The sequence below is a fragment of the Drosophila miranda genome, chromosome 2, assembly GCF_003369915.1.
Source record: "Drosophila miranda strain MSH22 chromosome 2, D.miranda_PacBio2.1, whole genome shotgun sequence".
In the NCBI taxonomy this organism is placed as follows: domain Eukaryota; kingdom Metazoa; phylum Arthropoda; class Insecta; order Diptera; family Drosophilidae; genus Drosophila; species Drosophila miranda.
Genome location: NC_046675.1, coordinates 3,886,081 through 3,908,651, shown reverse-complemented (window position 1 = coordinate 3,908,651; position 22,571 = coordinate 3,886,081). Strand labels below are relative to the sequence as shown.

Here is a 22,571-nt window from a genome sequence, read left to right as displayed (position 1 = left end):
GATCGATGATCGTTATCATTACGGTGATTAGCTTCATGAAACGTACGTCTATCTTTCGTACAACTTTAATCCATATTCAATTCAATTTTGGCTTCATTTCTCGTGCAATTCGAACTCAGTTTTGTTTTGCATTTCGCATTTGTATAATTGTGTGTGTGAGTAACTATAGGTATATTTAATCTGTTCTTCATATGTATGTCGTATATGTGTGTAGTATGTGTATATTATATATCAATATCGTAGCTTTATGCTAAACCACAAGCGCCAGGCCATAAAGAGAAACCTGAACAGCTCTTATTCTCTCTCTTTGTTAGTTAATATTCTAAAAAAATTGTAAGAGCTCTCCTCTCGGATAGAAAAATGCAATACTCATGGGGTTACAATTGGAAAGTTCTTTTGATTAGCTTGTGGTTTTCTCTTTTAGAAAAATGCATTGCTTATATGTGTAGATCGTTTCGATTAAGAGTAAAACTTAAGAGTTAGGCTGTGAATGTTAGAAAGTGTAATGTTCTACCCAAGAAGACTTCGGGCTCCATCAACAATATTGAGCAAATCGGGAATACTTTTTACTGTTGCGCGGCTTAAGCTATATAGTGTTTTTTTCTTTGTTTTGCATGCAATTCAAACATTTTTAATATCGTAAAACTCGTGTATTGTATTGTAACGTATTGTGTGCAATATCATCGCTAAACTTTGGGATGAATGAGTTGTAGAATGATTGATGGATGGGTGGGGCATTGCCCGGAAGTTTTCTCTCGATTTTTCACTCTAATATTTGGTTACTTTTGTTAGTTGCTATTCTTCATAAATAAATGGTTTTTTTTTTTTTGTGTATAAATCTTATAAAAGAACAAAAGGGTTAGCGGCCCGTTGCCTCACAATAATGACGCAGAAATTTGGCCCTAAAATGTAGGTATAACAAATGAATCAGGAATCAGAAATCCGGAATCAGAAGGAGCTGCTGCTGCCAGGGATGGACTGAAAGGATTGAGTTTTTGGATTTTGGACTTTTCTGGACATCATCTCCACTTCATTTACTTCGCCTGGGATGCCTACTTGGCAGCTCCGCCGGCTGCTCCATTGTTGTTCCGATTGTTGTTTTGGTTGTTGTTCGCATTCCGGAAACCGCCGAACGGTATCGATGCCCGCTGATCCTCCATGCGTCCGCTCTGCACCTTCATGATCAGCGAGAAGAAGTCCTCATCGGGCACCGTGGCCCCACGTCCGGCCTGTCCACCGGCCTCGGGGGCCTGCGGCTGTGGTGCCTCTGCATCCATTGTCACATTTGGACGTGGCAATTCCGAGCGCTGCTCCTCCAGCCTTGAGCCCTGGCAACGCATCAGCATGTCGAGGAAAGCCTCATCCGGCTGCGCCGCGGTGGTGGCGCTCCTGGTCAGCGGCGGATGGGCCATGGCACTTGCATTGCCCGATGATGGCGACTTCAGGCCAGGCAGATTCGTGGGGTCCACAAACAGAGAGTTCTGCTGCACCAGCGGCTTTCGCGTGGCTCCTCCTGTGGCAGCTCCAGCCACCGGCGGACCATTTGGATTGATCTTGATTGAGCAGCGCTGGTCGTCCATGCGCTTCGACTGTGATCGCGATAACATCTCGAAGAAGTCATCGTCTTTGGCCTTTGTATTCTTGTTGGCAGCAGACGCCGCCCTCTGCTTCTCCTCGTGCAAGCGCTTGCCATCCGGCGTGATTTTAATCAGATCCAATTGCTCCATGCTCTGGCGACGCACGCGTATCTGAAGAGGAAGGTCAAATCGTGTTTAAGGAAAGCTTATCACCTTTTTTTCCCACTCACCATTCGCCCCTGCGAGTTCTCTGATCCGTCCGACTGATGTGAGTGATCCGAGGCACTCGAACGCTCATCCTCTGTGGGACTTCGCTCGGTTTCTGGGAGGCCCAGAAGCTTGCGCAAATCTGAGATGTTTACACGAGCCGTGCTCTCGCCCACGGGGTCGTGCAGCTCTTTGGCCAACTGTAGATGCGATTCGGCATACTGCAGCGATCGCTCATTGTTGCCCATGGCAGAGTGGGCATTGCCCAGGGACCAGCAGGCGCGGGCCTCGCCAATGCGATCGCCCAGCTCTTGGGCAATGGCCAAATGTCGATTGTGGAACTCCACGGCTGTGTTGAATTCGTGGAGCAGGGTGTAGGTGTTCCCGAGACTGTAGCATGACTGGGCCTCCACCTCGCGTTCGCCCAGCTCTACGGCCAGGGCCAGGGTGCGACGATAGTGCTCGGCGGCGTCCTCGAATTGCCCCAGGAAGATGTGAGAGTTGCCCAGGTTGCTGTTGGCCCTGCGCTCGGCCGCCCGATCGCCAAACTCTCTGGCGATGCGCAGCCGCTCCTGGTGATGCTCGATGGCCGCTTGAAAGTCGCCGAGGAGGTAGTACGTGTTCCCCAAATTCCCGCACGCCCTGCCCTGGGCACCGCGATCTCCCAGATCGCGCATTAGCTTGAGGTTCTCCTGGTAGAACTCCACGGCCTTGGCCAGGGCCTCCTTCACATCCTCGCCGAACTTTCCAGGATTCCGCTGTCCCATGTGCTTGCCCTTGGCGTGGTAGACGTTGCCGAGATTGTAGAGGGCTCTTCCCTCGGAGAGGCGGTCGCCCAGCTGACGGGCGAGGGTCAGGTGTCGCTCACAACAGATTGCCGCCTCGTCGAAGCGGCCCATCACCTTCAGGGTGTTGCCGAGATTCCCGGACGACTTGGCCTCGCCCAGCTTGTCGTTCATGGATTTGGCCAGCGTCAGGTCGTGATTGTGGTACTGCATGGCCTTGGAGTAGTCGCCAAGGTAGAAGTAGGCGTTGCCTAGCTGCGAGTAGATGGCTGATAAGGTGCGAAGATCCTCGGTGCCCGCCTGAATGGCGGCCTGAAAGAAGGCCACGCCTGCCCGACAGTCACCCGCCTTGCAGAGGCGCTCCCCCTCCAAGGCCAGCTCCAGGCACATGCTGGAGCCCCCATCCGAACCGAGATGTGAGTTGGAGTCGTGGCCACCGCCGATCCCGAGCGTGGATACGTTTTCCGCGGACGCGGAGAGCGAGGACATGTCTGTGATGTGATGCTACTGATGCGACGATCTCAAAATTAGGGAGCTGTCCACTTTACACTTGCTTCCCCGGGGCACACACAATGGCTGCAGGTCTTTAGCGGGCACCTTACACAAGCGGAGAGAGTTTGGGCCCGATATTCAGAGTCGAAATTGCTATAATTAATATCTTTTGTACCGTTTTGGGCAAATTATTTCGTTAATTTCATTCTGATTCACTTTTTAGTGTGGCCAAAGTTTGAAGTGTTGTTTATGTCTGAAAAGAGTGATTTCATTAAAGTCGTGACAGCATAAAACGCCGTACAGTACTTTTATGGCATTCCGCAGCTGCAAGATAGCGGACATTTTTTGTTTAAAATGTACAATATAACTTAATCGGATAAAATTATGCGGGCAGGCCTGAGGGTTCTAACTAGCTAGTAATATACGTAATATCAAAAACGAGGAATATGCATGATGGAACTTGAAAAATTCCTCAGTATATTTACGGTATATTTTGAAAATATACGGTATATTTCGGTATATTTCTGAGGGTCAGACCGAATATCCAATCGACAATCACACCGGACGCCATCTTCTTTTCCACGCAACGCCGCAAAAAAGAAATATATATATATTATAAATATAAGAATATAAGTTGTGCTCGAAATTGTATAAATTTGCGGTAATTGCTTAAACCAATTATAGAGCGTGTCGGTTTTTAAATCAATATGAGCACACCGCCGCCAGATATACTTTCGGCTGCGGCGTGCAGAGCATCATCCTCAGCAGCCAATGGCAGCAGCAGCCGTGGCGGTGATAAGGAGCGCTCCCGTTCCAAAGACCGCAGCCGCGACAAGGAGCGTGACAAGAAACGAAGGTGAGTGTGGGCCACATTTAGCCGTGCTGTGCTGTTATGTAACTAACACGTTGCCTCGCACAGAGACCGGGACAGTAAGGACCGAGACAGTCGCCGGCGGGATAGCCGCGACAGGGAGCGCGAACCACGCGACAGAGATCGGGATCGGGACCGCGATCGTGACAGGGAGCGTGAGCGCGATCGTGATCGCGATTCCCAGACGAATCGAAGCCGGTCCCGGAATAACGAGGACTTCGACAGACGTCGGAAGCGTTCCCGCAGCAGGGATCGAAGTGACCGCAGCGATCGCAAGCGGGATCGTGACCGTGACTCGCGGTCCAGGCGTAGCAATTCTCGTGGCGGTCGCGAAGACTTCAGTCGGAGTAACCGGCGGCGGTCACGCAGTCGCAGCTACGAGCGGCGGAGGAATGATCGGGGGGGCAGGGATCAGCAGAGAAACAGTCGCGAGAGGGGCAGCCGTGAGCGAACCCATGTGAACCCCTTCGACACGTCCAATAATCGCAGCTCGATGAACCGTGAGCAGGAACCGCGTATACCCTCGTTATTTGACCGGCCGCAGCACGCGCTGGACACGATTCGGGAGGAGCCGCGCGAATCGCGATTCGATCTCTCACAGACCCTGCTGGAGCTGATGGGCAACGCGGGTGGCAACAAGGGATTCGCCTCGTTCTTCAACAATCAAAACAGCAATGACTCAATGAGCAATGGTGCCCTGGACAATCCATGTAAGTGCCGATCGATTAAGTTTCTCGAGTCATTGAATAACTTTCGTAACTTCTGAATCCTGCAGTTGACAGCGCAGCGGAACGGAAGCGCAAACGCAAATCCCGATGGGGCGGCACCGAGAACGACAAGACTTTCATACCGGGAATGCCCACCATTCTTCCCTCCACGCTGGACCCCGCCCAGCAGGACGCCTACTTAGGTAAAGCCAACCTTCATGCTGCCTCCGAGCGGCTCATTTTCGTAGCTCATTTCGAAACTAAGTTAGCTCGTAAGCACTGCGTAACTAGATTCTAAGTCTAATGACAAAAACAAATTAAGGATGAGCAGAAAACAGAATAGTCCTCGATAGAGCGATCCACAAATCAGAGATGTGCAGACGGGGACGTGCAGCTGGCCAGAGAGAGCGTAAAACCACAACCTAAATAAGAATCAAACATCCACAACAAATTGCATTGAGCGAACTATAATAATCTCTCGTTCTCTTTTTGAAGGGGATTCCGGCGTGCCACACACAAACGATACGAAACGAAACGACGTGTTCCAAAAACGGCTAGAATACATATAATACTTGCAGAGATTAATCAAAACCCAAACCCAAATCCAACTCAATTAATTAATTAATTTGCTTGTAACCGCTCACAGCATTTTCAGTTAGTTTAGGAACGGATACACAAATGCGATAAAAGCGCCACTCTCTAGATACCTTATCCCCACTTAATACGATATCTTTCCTCTTCTCTAGATAATCCAGCATTTGACGTTTACTAATGTCGAGGTTGCACTCGATTTTCTTCCTTCTTTTCTAACGCCTTTTACTTACAGTTCAATTCCAAATTGAGGAGATCAGCCGCAAGCTGCGCACCGGCGATCTGGGCATTACACAGAATCCGGAAGAAAGGTTTGAACACTGTTATCTCTTTCTATCTCTCTATCCATGCTCCCACGACCAGAAAGCCAAAGAACATGCAACACTTTCCTTCCCGATCAGAGCACCGCCAAGGGGTCTACTTGTCTGGAAGGATGCGTCGCCGGGATCTAATCTTAACATGATTTGTACAGGTTTCATTGTAGCACTTGATGCATTTGGGGGGTGTTCACACATCAGATCCATACTCTATAGTCATTATTTATCCAGTATTAAATTCTAAATTTCACATCATTTAAGGGGTTATATCACTCTCAATCGATACCCCATCTTGCGGAGTGGCATAGCCCCCGAAATGGAGGCCACGGCGAACGCTAGCTAAATGTTGAACTTAACTTACAAAACCTTTAACTTTTCGGGTGAATGAGTGAATATTTAGTATACCCCGAAGGTTCAAAAGAGGAGGGACTGCTTGGAGGAGGCTAACCTTTGTAGCTATTTTTGTTGTTGAAATGTTTTTGTGTAATGATAATAATGAAACTCTTCAAGGGATTTTCCGATTTTAGAGACAGCGATCAAATCGTTGATTGATTGATTGATTGGCTGATTGATTCGATTCCCAGCAGCAAAATGTAAATCGTAAGCAAAAAGCGCCTGGCAACAAATCGGAATAGAACTCTACATGATAATAAATTCCAACTCTTTTTCTCTTCCACCAAAGCGAATTTCGAATTTCTGCTAAAGAAATCCATGAGAAACTTTTACAGAAGCTCCAGCCAGATCCGATCTGATCCGATCCGATCCGTATAGGCCGCAACCGAATCGAACGAATTAATCGAAATTCTTCTTTTCTCAATTCCCCAGCGAATAATCTCTTTCTGCTAATCAAAACTTTGCTAATGAAACCACTTGATTAATGAATTCTGATTTGCAACTTACAGCATACGATATATACGACATAAACGTTAATTCTTAGTAGTAATTACGATAAGATCATTAAGTCTAGCTCCAAGAATCAATCCTCTAGCATAGTCGAAACAGTGCAGTCTCAACAGAACCGTCTCCTTTTTTCTGCTCTGCTAACCCACAGATCTCCATCGCCCGAGCCCATCTACAGTTCTGATGGCAAGCGCCTGAATACACGCGAATTCCGCTACAGAAAGCGGCTGGAGGAGCAGCGTCACCAGCTGATTGTCAAGATGCAGGCCGTGAATCCAGAGTTCAAGCCGCCAGCTGATTACAAGTAAGTCGAGCGTCTATCTTCTTTTGGCATCGGTATTTCTTATATCGTTTTTTCAGACCGCCTGTGACCCGAGTCAGCGACAAGGTCTTGATACCGCAAGAACAGCATCCAGACATCAATTTCGTGGGCCTGCTGATCGGTCCGCGCGGCAACACGCTCAAGGCTATGGAGAAGGATACGGGGGCCAAGATCATTATACGCGGCAAGGGATCGGTGAAGGAGGGCAAAGTGGGACGCAAGGATGGCCAACCGTTGCCGGGCGAAGATGAGCCGCTGCATGCGTTCATTACGGCTCCCAATCCGGAAGCGGTGAGGAAGGCTGTGGACAAGATCAAGGATGTAATACGTCAGGGCATTGAGGTGCCGGAGGGGCACAACGATCTCCGTCGCATGCAGCTCCGCGAGCTGGCCCAGCTCAATGGAACGTTGCGGGAGAACGACATACTGCGCTGCACGTGCGGATCCACGGACCACAAGTCCTGGCAGTGTCCTGACAAGCCCATTATCACCAACACCATTGTGTGCACCTCCTGCGGCGGCACCGGACACTTGACCAAGGACTGTCGCAACAAGCGACCTGGTTCGGGCGCTCCGGGCATGGCCTGTGAGGATTCGCAGGCCAAGATTGACGAGGAGTACATGAGTCTGATGGCCGAGCTGGGCGAGGGTCCACCGCCGCCAGCGGCCAAGCCAGAGCCACCGGCCGCTCCTCAGCTGCATCGAGCGAGCTACAGCATCTTTGACAAGAAGCCCTCGCAGATGCAGGCCATCCAGTCACCACCTAGCTCCTCGTCCCGTGATCACCAGCGCGATCTGGGCGGATGGGGAGCGGCGGCGCATGAGCATGGCATGGGAATGGAGCATGGTATGGGAATGGAGCACAATATGGGAATGGAGCATGGCATGGGGGGCATGGAACAGCACAATCTGGGCATGGACCTTGGCATTGGCATGGGCATGGATCACGGGATGTCCTCATATGTTCCGGCCCCGCCCGCTGCACAGGCCACGCCGCCAATGCCGCCACCCTTGATGCCGTGGATGAGCGCTCCGCAGCCGCCGCCGCCAGCCACCGAGCCGATGAATCCACCCATACCAGGCACATTGCCACCGCTCATACCGCCGCCACCGGGCACCAGTGCACCGCCCATGCCGCCATGGGGTAGTGGCTACAGCGGCTGGGGGGGCGGCTATGCGCCGCCTCCACCACCGCCCTGTGGCCCACCACCCCCACCCTTGAGCCTGTCACAGCCGCCACCACCGCCGCCGCCATCCATCTGACCACCTCTCCCGGAGCCCTAGAGCTGCCAATAAATTGTACATCCAATGACGACAGTCCTCAACCGTGTGCGACTGTCCCTGCAATCAATTAATATACACCCCCTTTGACTTTTTGCTTACTTTACAACATAATCGAGATGGCCCTACAAAACTAATTTGTATTTTATGATGCTTCAATAAAGGACGCAATTATTATACTACCGGATCGGAGATTTCATCGAGGAAACGAAGGAATTGATTCTATCGATTCCTTTTCTTTATTAGTGGAGTCTTTTGTGTGTGTTTGTGGTGAATGTTAAGGTAGAAAATATCTTGAATAAGGCCTAGAATCTTATTAAATTTAACCGTGCTTGGAGAAGTACTGTTTGGACTCCTCCACATCGGGCTTGATGGTGGCCGGATTGGTCTTGGGATTCCAATTGGCCGGGCACACCTCGCCGTGCTGCTCCACGAACTGGAAGGCCTTGATCAAACGCAGAACCTCATCCACAGAGCGGCCGACGGGCAAATCGTTGATCGAGTACTGACGCAGAATGCCATTGGGATCGATGATGAAGGTGCCGCGCAGCGAGATGCCCTCCTTCTCCAGCAACACATCGTAGTCGGCCGAGATGGTCTTGGTCAGATCGGAGAGGAGCGGATAGTTCAACTGGCCCACGCCTCCGTTCTTGCGGTCCACATTGCACCAGGTGAGATGGCTGAAGTGCGAGTCGACCGACACGCCCAGAACCTCAGCGTTGATGTCCTGGAACTCCTTAATGCGTTCACTAAATGCAACGATTTCGGTGGGGCAAACAAATGTGCTGCATGCGGAAAGAGTCAAAGGTTACATGTTGCTGATAAACGGCAATGGCAAACGTCTTTTTGTACGTACAAGTCCAACGGATAGAAGAACAGCACCAGATATTTGCCTCTGTAGTCCTCTAGCTTGACCTCTTGGAAGCTATTTCCCAGCACGGCCAATCCCTTGAAGTCCGGAGCCGGCTGCTGCACGCGAACGGTGCATAATGGAGCAGCTACGGGCGAAAAAATGCCAGTCATACACTGAATACGAATGTTGTGGGTACTATACTCACTCTGATGCAGGAGGCGGGCGGCCTGTTTCTGCTGGCCCAGAATGCTTTTGCCAAGCAATGGCACCTGAAATGCATAATAAATAGATAAGTACGTTTTATTCGAGTCAAAGTTGACGCCGGCCCCATTTCATTACGTAATCGCAGGGGCATGTTTTTGGAATTTCATGGTCTGTCGCTGCTCCACTTACGTTACGAATCAATGCGCGTCCGATGAAAGACATCTTAGTTTGCAATTCACACAAAAAGTAATTTAGCTCGCTTTACTAAAGTTAGTAAAGTTAAGTATTTATTTACCGGCAATGTCCAGCTGATACCTGACCAGTGTGACCGCGATATCGATACCATATACGGTCTGACCCTCTGTAGCAATCGTTCCTATTGCTCAATTTTGATATTCCGTTGAATAATGCTGACTAACTAAATTCCTAAGTCCTGCCCACATAGTTTTAAAATATTGATGCATATATTTTCTACAAGTATAACTACTTTTAAGTACTGCTATTTAGTGTATTTTTACTAAAACAAGGGTTAAACAAAAATGTTTAACAGTCGCAATGTTGTCACGTCACGTTGCTGGTATTTAAAGACTTGTTGGTAGTCAACCGGAGGATGGGCATTTATATACCCTATTTCGTTGGTTTTATATGAAGATACTGTTTTTCAAACTTTTTTAAAACGTAATTAATTAATACATTTTCTCAAATTGATAATTTTAGACGTATTCATGCATTTGATTAGTTTCCTGTATAAATATCCTGATTCTAGACTCAGTAAGAAGACCACTAATTGCAAAGTTTCGTTGAAATAGCTTTAAATCAGAAAATGCATTCATTGGAGCTTAAGATGACAAACATATCCTCAGTTATATACCTCAGTTCTGATACCTTTTCCTTAGGGTATCAGAAGTTCCTCATTCCACGAAAAGAAGATATCCCAAAAAGTGAAAAAAGCATACAAAAAGTCCCCAGAAATATACCAAAAATATAACGACAAATTATTCGCAAGTGACGGCTTCAAAAGCTTTCTTTGGATATCGAAAGCACAGCTATGGTATCGATATGTCGGGCGGCACATTTGAAAACTCTTTGAGGGAAAGTAAATTTTAGCGAATCTGTATCTTGTTTTTGCTGCTTACTGTCCCTGGTTGCTATTGTCCGAAGTGGAAATAAGGAAATATAATAGAAAGTGTAGCAAAATATTTACCACGCACTGAACACGCCGCACAATGGTAATGAGCTGCTTACATGTCCATATATTTGCACTACATGTGTTTTGTTCGCCGTTCGTTAATCTACTAAATGCCCGAAATCGGCTCAGCATCAGACTCACCCTCACCCTCTGCCTCAGCCTGGTCCTCTCGCATTCTGGAGGCGCACAAAGGGAAAGCGCAACGCGCACCAAAAGAATGCCCCAGAATTTGCTCTGGTTTTGTCTTTTGGTTTGCGGGCAGGCACAATGAAGGATCTTGATACTTTTGTGCCTTGCTGGATGCCGCCGGGTTCCATGATCCATTTCAAACAATGAATAGGCATTCGAAATCCCTCAAAAACTCACATACGAGTACGAGTACGAGTAGAGACATAAAAATGGCAAATATTTTTGCATATTTGGGCCTAATGTTGGCAAAACATCTGACATCTCGATGGAAATACGCCCACACACAGCGGCCTTTCCCCTCCCAAACAAACACCAGCTGCCCGGCCCGGCCCGCCCCGTCCTTGATCATGAGCTGAATCCATCTCTCCCCTCCTGGGGAGGGGCAGTGGGAGTGGGGCTCTTACTTTCCCGCAATTAGTCAATTCCCATGTTTGCAATTACATTCTACCACCCTCCACCATTTTCCACATCCCTCGCATTTCCCATCTTGCTCGTTTGCCTGCCTTTTACAATTTTCGCTGCTTTTCATCTGTAATTTGGCGCAAATTACGCGCTCCAAGTGGCTCCCAGCCTGTATCCCTGTCCCTGCCCTGTCCTTCCGCCCGTCCATCCAGGCGCATTTGGTCGTTAACTTGTTTATGTGCCGGGGAGGCAGCCTCTGGCTGGGGGATGCGTTAAAAGGCAACGCTAAGTAATTATGTGCAGCTTCCTCGGGCCGGTCCGAAAATTGTGTATCCCGTGGGGCACTGCTGCCCAATCTCCCAACCGAGTGATTGTGTTGACCTGGTCCATGATTTAGCGATTCTTTTGCACTGCACTGCACAGACAGACAGTTTGACTACTTCTACCAATTAAAATTGCACGTCGCTTTGTCTGGCCTCTGCCCAGATTTTAGAACTCGGTGCTCGGCTTGGTATTCACATATCGCTTTCAATCCCCCGGCCCGCCCGCAGGATTTGCGCAGATTTACATAATTTATACAAACACCACTTGAAGATGTGGTCCTCGTCGCATCGGGCGTTCGTGTGCCATGCCATAGGGATCTCCTGGGCCGGCAGCGGCAGGCTCAGCTCGGGGATTCTCTGAAGGCGTTGCCGACATTCACACGCACTTTCAAAGCTGCTCAGGTGCCGCTCGGTCTCTGTGTCTCTTTCTCCTGTCGCAGCCTCATCCGCAGCCTCAGTCCCAGTCCCAGTCTCATCTTGTGCTCATTGTCAAACAGATGCCGTCATATTAGCACAAATCTGCTTACGTTTTTGTTTCCATCTCGAGTGTGCTCTCACCCAGAGATTGGCCCAGATTCCGAGGGCTCAGGGCGCTCTTGATTTGTGACAATTGTCACAATGCGCCCCGGCTTAGGCTCGAGGTGATGAGTGCTCCTGTTCGGGGCAACGCGTAATCCTGATGCAAATCTAGCTAATGTGATTCGTATCAGTTCAGGAGAGATAACCATACCAAGGATCCTCAGTCTTCTCTCTCCATTCTCTCCCCATCTTCATTTCCAATCTTCGTGCAATTTCTTTCTTTGATGCTCTTTTTTAACACTTTTGTGTGTTTGGAAATTCGAGATGTTTGCCAGTTAATTAAGAAAGTGTGCACGACAATGTGGAGACAATGCATTCGTGCATTCGGCATGGCCAAAGTATCGCATTCGTGGCGTGAGAACTCGGTTCCGTCTGGGACACTTCACACCTGCATCCCCATCATCCCTGTCGAGGACAAAAAATGTCTGGAGTTCGGATCACCTATAACCATGCAATCATTGGCTCTGGTAGGTGGTATATTATTATTATATTTGAGGAGGTTTCAATGTTGGAAGGAGTTTCCTCCTTGAAGTAATACATTTTATGTGCCTGGGTAATTGAATTGAATTAACTATAATTCATACTAATTTGTTGTAGACAACTTTATAGAAAACATTAAATAACAGAAACTTTGATGAGGCATTAAAATCAGAATTTTTAACGAGAGATTAACGAGCGATATGATAGACCATTGTATACCATTGAAGGGCTTAAGGAAGCATATCCGACTCCGTAGAGTATATATATATAAATTCCTGATCAGGATCATTAGGGGAGTCGATGGTGCCCTCTCAGTCTCTTTCTCTTTTAAGGTATTTTATCAAAATTTATGTTTTTGTGCACTCGATGTGTTAGGTATGAGCAATATATAGCCAGATTTGTGGAGAATGGAGATCGTAAGAACTTATCAATCATCATTGTGTATCTGGGTTATTTCCTTTGTAGAGATATGTAGATACAATACATATCCCCCCACTGACCCATTAATCTACGTTACTAATTAACATTACCTTTCAAGCAAGTATGGAGGTATTATATATCCGTACATGGATTAATTTACGTATTCATTGCATTTCCTATAATGTTGATAAAATCAGCCTTCATCATTTTCGTACACGGATATGTACTGTTACTCATATGTATATCTGCCCATAGCCATACACCAACACATTCATTCTGGTTTGGCCAATACCAAGCCCATTCACCGAGAGATGCATTAAAATGGCGTGAAAATTATTGCCATTGATTTCTGCTGCTGCTGCTGCTGTGCTGCTCTTGTGGCTGGCTACAATTTCCCCACCTCTCTCTTTCAGGCTTTGTTGTTATTGCAGCACACAATTTGCAGCAATTTGAATACATTTATAAAAAGCGCTCTCGACCATTAATAATAATTGCTCTGGTTTAAATTTTAATGGCAATTGTTGGTAAACAAACGCACACGATAGCAGCAGGGCCAAGGGGGTTGGCGACTGGGTGGATGGCGTGGCTCCAATGGATGCCAATGGCGCCCCTTGTTAATTTATATTTATTGCAATGGAAAACTATATAGCATCGATGCAGCAGCGAAAAACAGCCAAAATGCATTTGCCATACGAGTCAGGGGAAAAGCACCATTGCCAGGAAAAAATAATAACAATAAAGCCTTTATTGGGGCAAACCCTAGTAGATTCATCAGTTCTATAGTGCTACGATTTTGATAGACTATAATTCGATATAATAAAAATCAGTAGCTATGTCTGTCATACTAAGAAAGGGACTACGTGGGACCGGATACTAATGCAAGATCAAAAAATGTAACATTTTAAATGGAAAAAGAATGTTTGGACCGCAGAGCCTTCTAAAAATAGACTGAAAAATCCCCCACTGCCATAGGAAAAACTTTCCAACTCAAATGTAGGCAATTTTAATTTAATTTAAATACAAATGCCCATCCCCTCTACCTCTCTGTCCTTATAGGCACGCTTTTCCTGGAATGGCTGTTGATTTTCAAAGCAATCGCAACAATTCAATCACTTTGATGTTTGTTGCCCACAAAACGAGCGACTCTCCTGCCTACCCGCGGCACGCCCCCTAATGTACCTCCGTCTGCCCCAACCACCCTCTCCATCAAACTGAACGTATGTTAACGCCCAGTTACAGACATTTAAGCGCCATAGTCGTCGCTTTTTAAACATCAATGCGATTGCATTTACCCCGACCACGTCGCCAGCTCCGTTCGCAACACCCTCGACACTCATCCATCCATCCATCCTGCGGACAGGAGCTGGTGGCGGCAGCAACATGTAATTTCTTTAATGGTTTTTCCCTCTAGCCTCTCGCCTCTCGCCCGCCCTCACTCTCCAGTGCCACAATTCAAAACGAATGTCCCAAAAATAAACAAAAAATCAAATTTCAAATGAAATAAGGTGTACAAAATGGAAGAAAACGAACACTGAAAACAAAAGGACGACTGCAGAGGTGTAGAGCGGAAGGGGCACAGGTGGTCATGGTCGGAAACGGAAGTAAGTTGCCACGCAATTAGTTGGGGCCAGACAGGGCTCAAGGAAATTGCGAGTTGGAACACTTCTCAGAATAGTATGATCTATTTTCAAGTAGGGGGAAAAAATGCAATACATAATATCATTTATTTTATTCCTACTTTTGTTCGTATTGAAGAATATTCAACAAAGAGAACAACGCTGATAGAATGGTTATTAAACAGAAAGAAATGAGTGTTTTAGAAGATAAAAAACCTCATGGAATGACATACAAAAATATGTATACCACTATAACTATTTGATTATAGGAAATAAAGCACTGAATCTTTATAGATCTAAGGTAGTTAATGCCTGTGTTAGCAAGAGAAATTGGTTATTATAATTGAAGTATATCAAACCGTAAAATGTTTACAATTTAATTACATTCCCAGCTACTTCAGCGACTCCTGTAGTAGCAGTTCCGTGGATGTGGATGTGTTTGTGTGCCTAAACGCATTAAAACACTTCATTATGCCTAATCCTGTGTGATATAACAAAAGCCAGACACGCACGACTCTCAAGCTTCGGCCATGCCCTTGCCTCAGTCCACGCCGAGGACCAGAATCAGGGCCAAGTCCCGGCCCCGAACATATGCCACTCGAGTACACTTGAGCAACTTTATTAACAGGCTGAGGGCTGTGGGCTCTGAGAAGGGGTGCTGGCACTAAAACTAGCATCCGGATCGGGGTTCGTTATAATGGGATGGCAGCAGCAACAGTAGCTGCGGCAGAGGTAACGTTACATTCGCTCGCATTTGCATGTAAGGAATCAGGGCCTGTCAGAAACCATAAAGTGTATAAATACCTTGTTTAAAACTATATGCGAGTATTTACCCTTGCCCCTTGCCGGGCACTCTCTCTCTCTCCCTCCCCCTGACATTAGGAGTGCGCGCACGTGACGTGAGGCATTCAACCACTTTGATTTCCGCGTTGTTTGCCGTACATTTTACGCCTGATTACGAAACACATGGAAGATGCGAAAGGGTCCGATCTGATTGATGAAAATCTCACGGGTCGCCGTCATTAGGGGAAGGCCTGCCTGCCCACCGGCCTTATAGGAATAAGTACAAGTATATCCATAAACATATTCATTTAATTTCATTTTCAACTTCCGCTTCAACCAAGTGAACAGTGGCCATGTTTAGCCAACAGATCGGAACGCCCTCAGCTGTGCACTTGGCCGGGGAGCACGACTATATCTGGCCATATCTATATCTATATCTAACTAAAGTTGAGCACATAATTGCCGGTAGCTCGGACTCAGACTGGCGCCAGGCGACTCAGCCTCAGCCTCTCTCTCCTGAAGTGAATTATTGAAATCATAATTTTTGAGATCTGCCCCTGCCAAGGGTTTACTTCGTTCCTCGTCCTTTGTGTAAGTGCCTGCAATGCAAATTTGGCTGGCCAGGAAGGGAAGGGTGCTGGACCTGGAACCGCGCATATCTTAAGCCGATCTAATGCCGCTATCCAGGTATCACTGCTACCGTTTGCCCTCCTCTCCGTCCGTGCGTTTGGCTGCTCGTTGTGTTGGCAACAAATTGGATTACAATTAAATTGCATTTACATCAACAGGCCTTTGTTGGCCCGGCCCTCAATTAAAAATTTGTTATATTTTCTATATTTGATATGGAAACCTTTCGATATCCAGCTGTGTTTCGGCCGAGATTCACAAGATAATTAACGAATGGCGGCCATCGAAAATAATCTGAATACTTGGGTGTTTGTATGGGAAACAATATCATTACGGGCTTTAGGATGGAACTTGGAGGGTTGTGGGCAAAACGCAGTGAAATGTTAAGAACTTTATCTTTCGCTGAGAACTGAGAACCATATCAAAAAATATAATAATATCCAATACGCAGTATAGATACATTTTTATGTTAGAAGATCAATAAACTGTATCTGTATGTAAATCTACATATCCTGGCTTTCCAAAACGGATCTTATTTACAGAGAACTGTCGGGGTTTCTTTAGCTAATCCTTGTCTTATTAATAGTACTTCAAGTTAATCTGAGAAAAGCATTGGTCCCTGGCAATCACCTAGTACAAATCCAACCATAATGCATCATCATTAGCCAAGTCGAAGCACTCTTTGGGTCCCGGGAATCTATGTGGCTCTCTTTGTGCCGTGATTGCGTTGGCTTTTAACATTCGCCCAAAAATAATTGAATTGTTCTTCGTTATTTATTTTATTATTTTGCTTGTCTCTTATTATTGTTCCAGCTTACTTTGGGCACAGAGCAGAACCGCACAGACACACAGAGACAGACAGACAGCACTATCAGCCAGGGTCCCAGCCCCAGCCCCAGCCCCAGCCCCAGCCGCAGCTCTATGAGCCATTGTGCCAGACCTCTCAGCTGGAGGTGTGGCTGGGCGGCTGGATAGCTGGATGGTTGGGGACGTGGCTATGGGGTGTATCTCTAGATGGGTGGCACTTTTGCGCCATCAAAACGGCGCGTCATAAAATACGCGAATTGCATTTGCCATTTACGATGTGATTCCCGTTTTATCTTTGTTTTTCCCTCTGCCTTGCTATTCCTTGCTGGTTGAGTTGAGGCTTTGTGTGGGTAGAAGGCGGACTCCGTGCTGATTCCTTTGGGGATTTTGCGCACAAAGCAGTGCGAAATTGAATGTGGGATTTGACAGAGAGATAGAGGGGCTCTCTATACGAGTATGTGCTGGGTGGCTGGGTGGTTGGGATGGCTGGCTGGCTGGCTGGCTGGTTAGGTGTCTGTAAATGGTGGGAGGTAATTTTATTGCATTGCTTTTTATGATGTGGCGACAAATTGATATTTCCTTTTGACCAGAGTCGGCTGAGACGGGGTCGGGCGGGGCGGTGCGGTGCGGGTGATTCTTCTTCGCCTTTGAAGGCCAATTGAGCTACACGGGTGCAGCAACCGCAAGGAGGCAGGCAGGGGCAGGAACACTCTGCAACACACGCACTCTGGGCGGTCCTCTCGGGCCCCCGTTGAGCCAGGGGTCGTCTTATAAAATAATTAAGTCTTAGCTGCTATTTGCCGCTCTCCGAGTGTATGTCTGTCTGTTTATCGGTGAGTCCTTTGTCCTCCTGTCGGCGGTTTGTCCGTTTGTCTCTGTTGTGCGTGCGCATCCTAGCGTCATTAAGGACTTTAGCGCGATTTTCGCAGTGTTTGTGCGCGCCGACATCGATGCCGAGCACCGCACGGTTGCCAGGATCTCATCTCCCGTTAAATTTGAAACTTTTACTTTTCATTTTCATTCGGATGCCGCGCCCATTCAGCGATTTTTTCTTTATTTTTGTGCTGAAATCAACTGTAAGTTAATCGCATTAATCCGCGATCGTCTTTCAAGTGGGTCCTGTGCGATCCTTTTGCCGGCAAGCATTCAGTTGCAAAATTAGGCGGCACACAAAAGCCAGGGGCATCATCACGATCTGCTAAGGGTGGTGAGCAGGGGGAAAGGTGAATGAAGGGTTCTCCATTCGTAGGGAACATCAACATCAACCCAATAGACTTTGAAAGGCACAATAGAACACTGCCAAGATGGCTTCTCCATGCATATTTAATTTGTATCCATGTTGTACATGTCGTATGGGTGACATTTGAATTATGTTTCGAATATGTATATTTCTTTAAAACGAAACTGGCCATAAATAATATAAATATTCAACAAAATACAACCCTTTTATATTCGATCTTGTACACATACATACATTCCAATATATAGGGAAACTGTTTGAAGTTCGTCGCTTTTTTCATCTTTTACATAACTAGAAACTAGTATTTATGTATATCTAAAAGTGTTATCCGTCCAGGACTGATACACAATATATTTATATTATCTATTTATATTATCCAAGTACACAATTATGATTAGTTTTCCTCCTTATTTCCATTTCACAGATCGTTTGCGCCCTACCCTCGGGCCAAGCAAATTAAACCAATAATTTATCTGTCAATTTTCCGACGCTGTGCTGGCCACAGAGCCATATCGGATTCGTCCCTCCCCGGACCTCGGGGGCTGGTTCTACGCCCTTGATTTCCAAGAGTACTGCCAGGCAAAAGGATTCAATTCGCACAACAATCGTTGTTCTCTGTCTCTCTCTGTCTCTATCTCTCTCTGTTGTGAGTCGCTGTCGGGCTCTACCAGCCTCTTCTCAACAGATTCCCCCGCCTCAAGCCCGATTCTGCTGCAAATTGGTAATTTTATACTGTTGGCGGTCCCTTTGTTTGGTCTACGGACGGTGGCTGGTCGGATGGTCAGGCTCGATAGCGTTCTCTTGATTGTGAATAATACAAAATAATTGTTTAAAATCAAAACCGTAAATGCTTTTGGCCATTGTTCGTGTTCTGTTCTGCACTTGTTGGTTTAATTAGAAATGCTTGCAGACCAAAAGGGAATTATATACTGGCCAAAGTTTTCCCTTTTCCCCATTTTCCATTTACCATTTAATATTTTATATTTAGATTTCAATTGATTGCCTGCTCTTCTGTGCTCTATATACATATGTATTTTGGTCTCTTGAAGGAACGTAAAATGTTCTAACACTCGTAAAACTTATGCGCCCAGAAATGGCGCTCAATCAGGGCGGCCAGAAAGGGATACATATATGGAGGTATGTATATCCGGGCGGTAGGCGGGGAAAAGCGAAAAAAAAAATCGGAACGGAACGCAACGGAAACGGAAACTGTTGAAATCATAAAATATTACCGTTCGCAATACAATTTATTTAAATCAAAGTCTAAAGCGTTATTTACGAGCACTGTGGGGTTGGTGGGTGGTTGGTCGTAGGTGGTTTTTGGGGTGGGTCCTGCTGGCTCTGGTTATGGGTTGGTTCGATGGGTTTTTGCTGGTTTTGCGTGTGTTCCGCCTCCACTTCGCGCTCCACTTCTGTGCGCTTTCATATTTCCATGCCATGCCCGCCCCGCGCCATTGTTCTGCATTCTGAAAGAAGACAAAAGCCAAGCCCCAAAAGCGAAGGAATAGCGCGTCACACAAATTTAGCTGACTAATAGCCGCAAATAGCCAAAAGGATGATAATGATGTGATGGGTGGGTATGGTATGGTATGGTATGGTATGGTATGGTATGGTATAGTGTAGTGTGTGGGAGGTGGTGGGGCCTACAACTCCATTTGCTTTTAACCATTCCATTCTATCCATTCATTCAGTCATTCATTCATTCTGGTTCCTGCCATGTCCACTCCACGTTTATTGTTTCGGCATGCTTTTCGCCTATTATGCAAAATGCTATCCAAACAAACAAACAAAGGCCACCTCACCGGCCATTTGCTGAATGTGTGTGTGTGTGTGTGTGTGTGTCTGTGTGTGTTTGAAAATCGAAACTTCCAAAATTTCCAAATTCCGAAATGGAAATATAGTGTGTCTCGGGAGGGTGAGATAATGTTAGTTTTGTGAGAGCCAGCTTCAATTGCCAAATTAATTGCAGTTAAGTCGAGCAAGCTCTTCTCCATCGCATCGCATTGCATCGCATCGCTCTCCTCTCTCGTCATCCAAAGCTGTGCTAGTGTGGGTCTTCGCTTGTGTGTGTGTGTGTGTGTGTCGGGCTCGTTCTGCCTGCTGTGTGGCTCGGAAAACTAAAGTGGAGTCAATGAAAATTGCAACTCCCACTTTGCTCGTACGTCAATTAGAGCCGCTTTCTCCTTGGGCCCCTAGCATGCACAGACACGCTCAAAAACATACACACCCACACACACACCCACACATACACACTGGCAAAGTTGTCTGCATTGCTTACGGCTCTTTTACTTTCTCTCTGTCCATCTCTTTCGGCTTTCTCTCTATCGGTTCTCTCTCTCTCGCTCTCTGCACTGCTTTTATTGCAGTGCAATTTGTTGTAGAAATCGTTTTGTCCGACAGTTGAGCAGTTTGTTATTTCTTTTAAATGTTCCAAGCAAAAGAGCTTTTGGAATTTTTGTGGCTTGCCCCGGCCAGTGGTCAGGGATTGAGATTAATGGGTTCTCTCTCCGGTTGTTGCCGTGTGTGGGACGGTGTGGGTTCCAGGTGGTTCCTGGCCCGCTGCCCTTTCATATTCGGCTCAAATGCAATGCAATCAATGCAAAGCGAAGTTCACTGGGGAAAGAAGACAACCACAAACGCAATTTCCATTGGAGGATTGGGGTCCGAAACGGAAGTGGGACAACCTAAGCCTAAGTGTCGGAAACTATTTGAACCCGGTGACTCCCCCCCTTTTATCCGCATAAATACTTACACAAAAACGAATCAAAACCAAGCAATGCACAGTGGGAAATTCGGATGGGAAAATGTGTTACGGATGCCCACCCTCCCACTGGCTCGGAAGAGTGTAGGGTAATCTATAGGGTATGGGGTGTAGGGTATGGGGCATAGGGGTTGCCGTGTCATCACTTGGAGGAGACGCACTTTGGCAAAAGCAATCTTCTAAACAGGATAAATGTAATTGCGCATGAATTTCTACGCATATTTCGGCATCGCTGTCTGAGCTGGAAATGTTTCAACTTTTATCTCGTTTTGGTCTCAATTCGTTTTTGCCGTCGCTGAGTGTTCTTCAGCGCCAGAGCAGGCCAAATCGGGCCATCTCATTGGCCCCTGACTTGGCCACGCCTTCCCAGAGACACAGGGCGAGAGAAAGAGAGAGAGAGAGAGAGACACAGAAAGGGTGAGGAAGAGAGTGGAGAGAAAGACTCTCTCGCTCTTTTGGCGTGTCTCTCTCCGTGTAATTGACTCGCCTAATGTTTTTTTTTTGTTTCGGGCAAATCGTTTGCAACACTCTTTGAATGCTTCGTGGTTGTCTCATAAAAAGCGAAAGCATTTAAAAATTCAATTTGCCTCTCTCTCTCTCTCTGTATCTCCATCTCTCTCTGTCCCAGTTGCGCTCTCTCCGCCTGCAAAGTTTTCATCTCATTTCCACTCCGTTTGTGCAGCGCTCAGTTGTAAAAATGGCCGCCTGTATATGGTGTGCACATGAGGGAGGTTTCTCTCCCCGTAGAGCGGAACGTCGTGGAATGGAACACAGTAGTGCATTAAGCTCCGAAGATGTCCGGCAATGGGAGAGAAGAGAATTTTGCTTGAGAAGTCGTTTTGGGTCATATGTAAATGTACTTCAAAGGCGATTGGAAGTAGGGAAGGTCCTTATTAAGAGGTAGTGCTTTCATATGGAAATTCAAATACATATGTGGGATACAGCATATATTCGATATATGCTTTATAGAATCTGAAAACAATAATGAATGGAATTTTAAAGCTATTTTATTTTTGTATTATAATAAAATAAAAGACTGATAAAAGACTTGGTTTTTGTTTAGAAATTTTTCAAATGTAAAATTTTAGTATGGATCAATGGAAATTTACAAAATACTAGCATGTTTTGACTATCATTCAAACTATCATAGATGAAATAGCAAATGGAATAAACCCCACCCATGATATGTTCTGATGGCTGTATGAATATTATATGAATTGAGTTTGTTTTGTATAATTCTATTGTTCATTTATTTTGATTTTAAGCCTTTTCAATACCCTAAATCCCGGAACACCCGTCACTTGATCCGCGTGATTCGCTTTTCGATACAAATGCATCCACTCAAACAGTTAACCGCAAAGTTGCAATCAATTAAAACATGTATTCCCCAACACTTCTGGTCAAAAAAGTTCCCATCTGCTGTGTGCTGCTGCGTGGCGGCAACAGGAAAATTTCAATGGCGCCACAGAGCAGCACTTGACCTCTGTTAGGTGGCAATTGATTGATTTTATATTGGCATTTCAATAGACACACACTTGCACCCACACTCACACCCACACTCACACCCACATCCACACCCACATCCACATCCACACCGTGTATACGAACGAGTAGCTCGAAAGTCGAGCCGAGTGCGCCCTCACTTTAGGCATGTTCCAAATGCCAAGTGTTTCCCTGGCTCGAATGGAAACTTTGCTTCTTCTATGCCTTCTGCTGCTGCTCCTCTGCCCCTGCCCCTGCCTCTGCTCCTGGCTCTGCTCCTTCTTGGCAATTTTCAAGCTTTTTGCTCCTGCCACAGAAAAAGTGTCTGTCGATGCGGTTGCAGTGCAATTGTCGAAATAAACGAAAAGAAGTTCCCAGTTGCAAGTGGAATGGAAATAGGAAGAGCAGGCAGCAAAAGCAAGCAACAACCCTGCCAGAAAGAGAGACAGAGCGAGCGACAGAAAGAGAAAGAGCGAGAGAGACTGGGTAAGAGAGTGCGAGAGAGAGAGAGTGGGACACACCCTCCCAGAGGGGTAGCAGTACAGACACACAGGTATATCACGCTC

General features: G+C 46.6%; 3 protein-coding genes across 5 annotated transcripts; 1 reads left to right on the top strand and 2 right to left on the bottom strand.

Moving 5' to 3' along the window:
- Positions 1-27: 27 nt before the first annotated feature.
- Positions 28-3,307, bottom strand: LOC108156645 (G-protein-signaling modulator 2). Its single transcript, XM_017288247.2, has 2 exons — positions 1,808-3,307; positions 28-1,748 (listed from the first exon to the last, which is right to left on the bottom strand). Exons 1-2 carry the CDS (start codon positions 3,056-3,058, stop codon positions 1,053-1,055), a joined length of 1,947 nt encoding a protein of 648 aa, XP_017143736.1. The 5' UTR covers positions 3,059-3,307; the 3' UTR covers positions 28-1,052.
- A 299-nt stretch (positions 3,308-3,606) lies between these two features.
- On the top strand, positions 3,607-8,232 carry LOC108156508 (splicing factor 1). 3 transcript variants are annotated; one of them, XM_017288010.2, is made up of 6 exons: positions 3,608-3,917; positions 3,981-4,642; positions 4,708-4,842; positions 5,466-5,541; positions 6,599-6,751; positions 6,808-8,232. In XM_017288010.2, exons 1-6 carry the CDS (start codon positions 3,769-3,771, stop codon positions 8,030-8,032), a joined length of 2,400 nt encoding a protein of 799 aa, XP_017143499.1. In that variant the 5' UTR covers positions 3,608-3,768; the 3' UTR covers positions 8,033-8,232. The 3 variants fall into 3 exon arrangements, with proteins under 3 accessions (XP_017143501.1, XP_017143499.1, XP_017143500.1); XM_017288012.2 differs by lacking the exons at positions 5,466-5,541; positions 6,808-8,232 and having other exon boundaries at positions 3,607-3,917; positions 6,599-6,738; XM_017288011.1 differs by lacking the exons at positions 3,608-3,917; positions 5,466-5,541 and having other exon boundaries at positions 4,550-4,642.
- Positions 8,233-8,244: 12 nt separating this feature from the next.
- LOC108156509 (peroxiredoxin-2) lies at positions 8,245-9,442 on the bottom strand. Its single transcript, XM_017288013.2, has 4 exons — positions 9,297-9,442; positions 9,109-9,172; positions 8,907-9,048; positions 8,245-8,835 (listed from the first exon to the last, which is right to left on the bottom strand). Exons 1-4 carry the CDS (start codon positions 9,327-9,329, stop codon positions 8,373-8,375), a joined length of 702 nt encoding a protein of 233 aa, XP_017143502.1. The 5' UTR covers positions 9,330-9,442; the 3' UTR covers positions 8,245-8,372.
- Between the last annotated feature and the right edge of the window lie 13,129 nt (positions 9,443-22,571).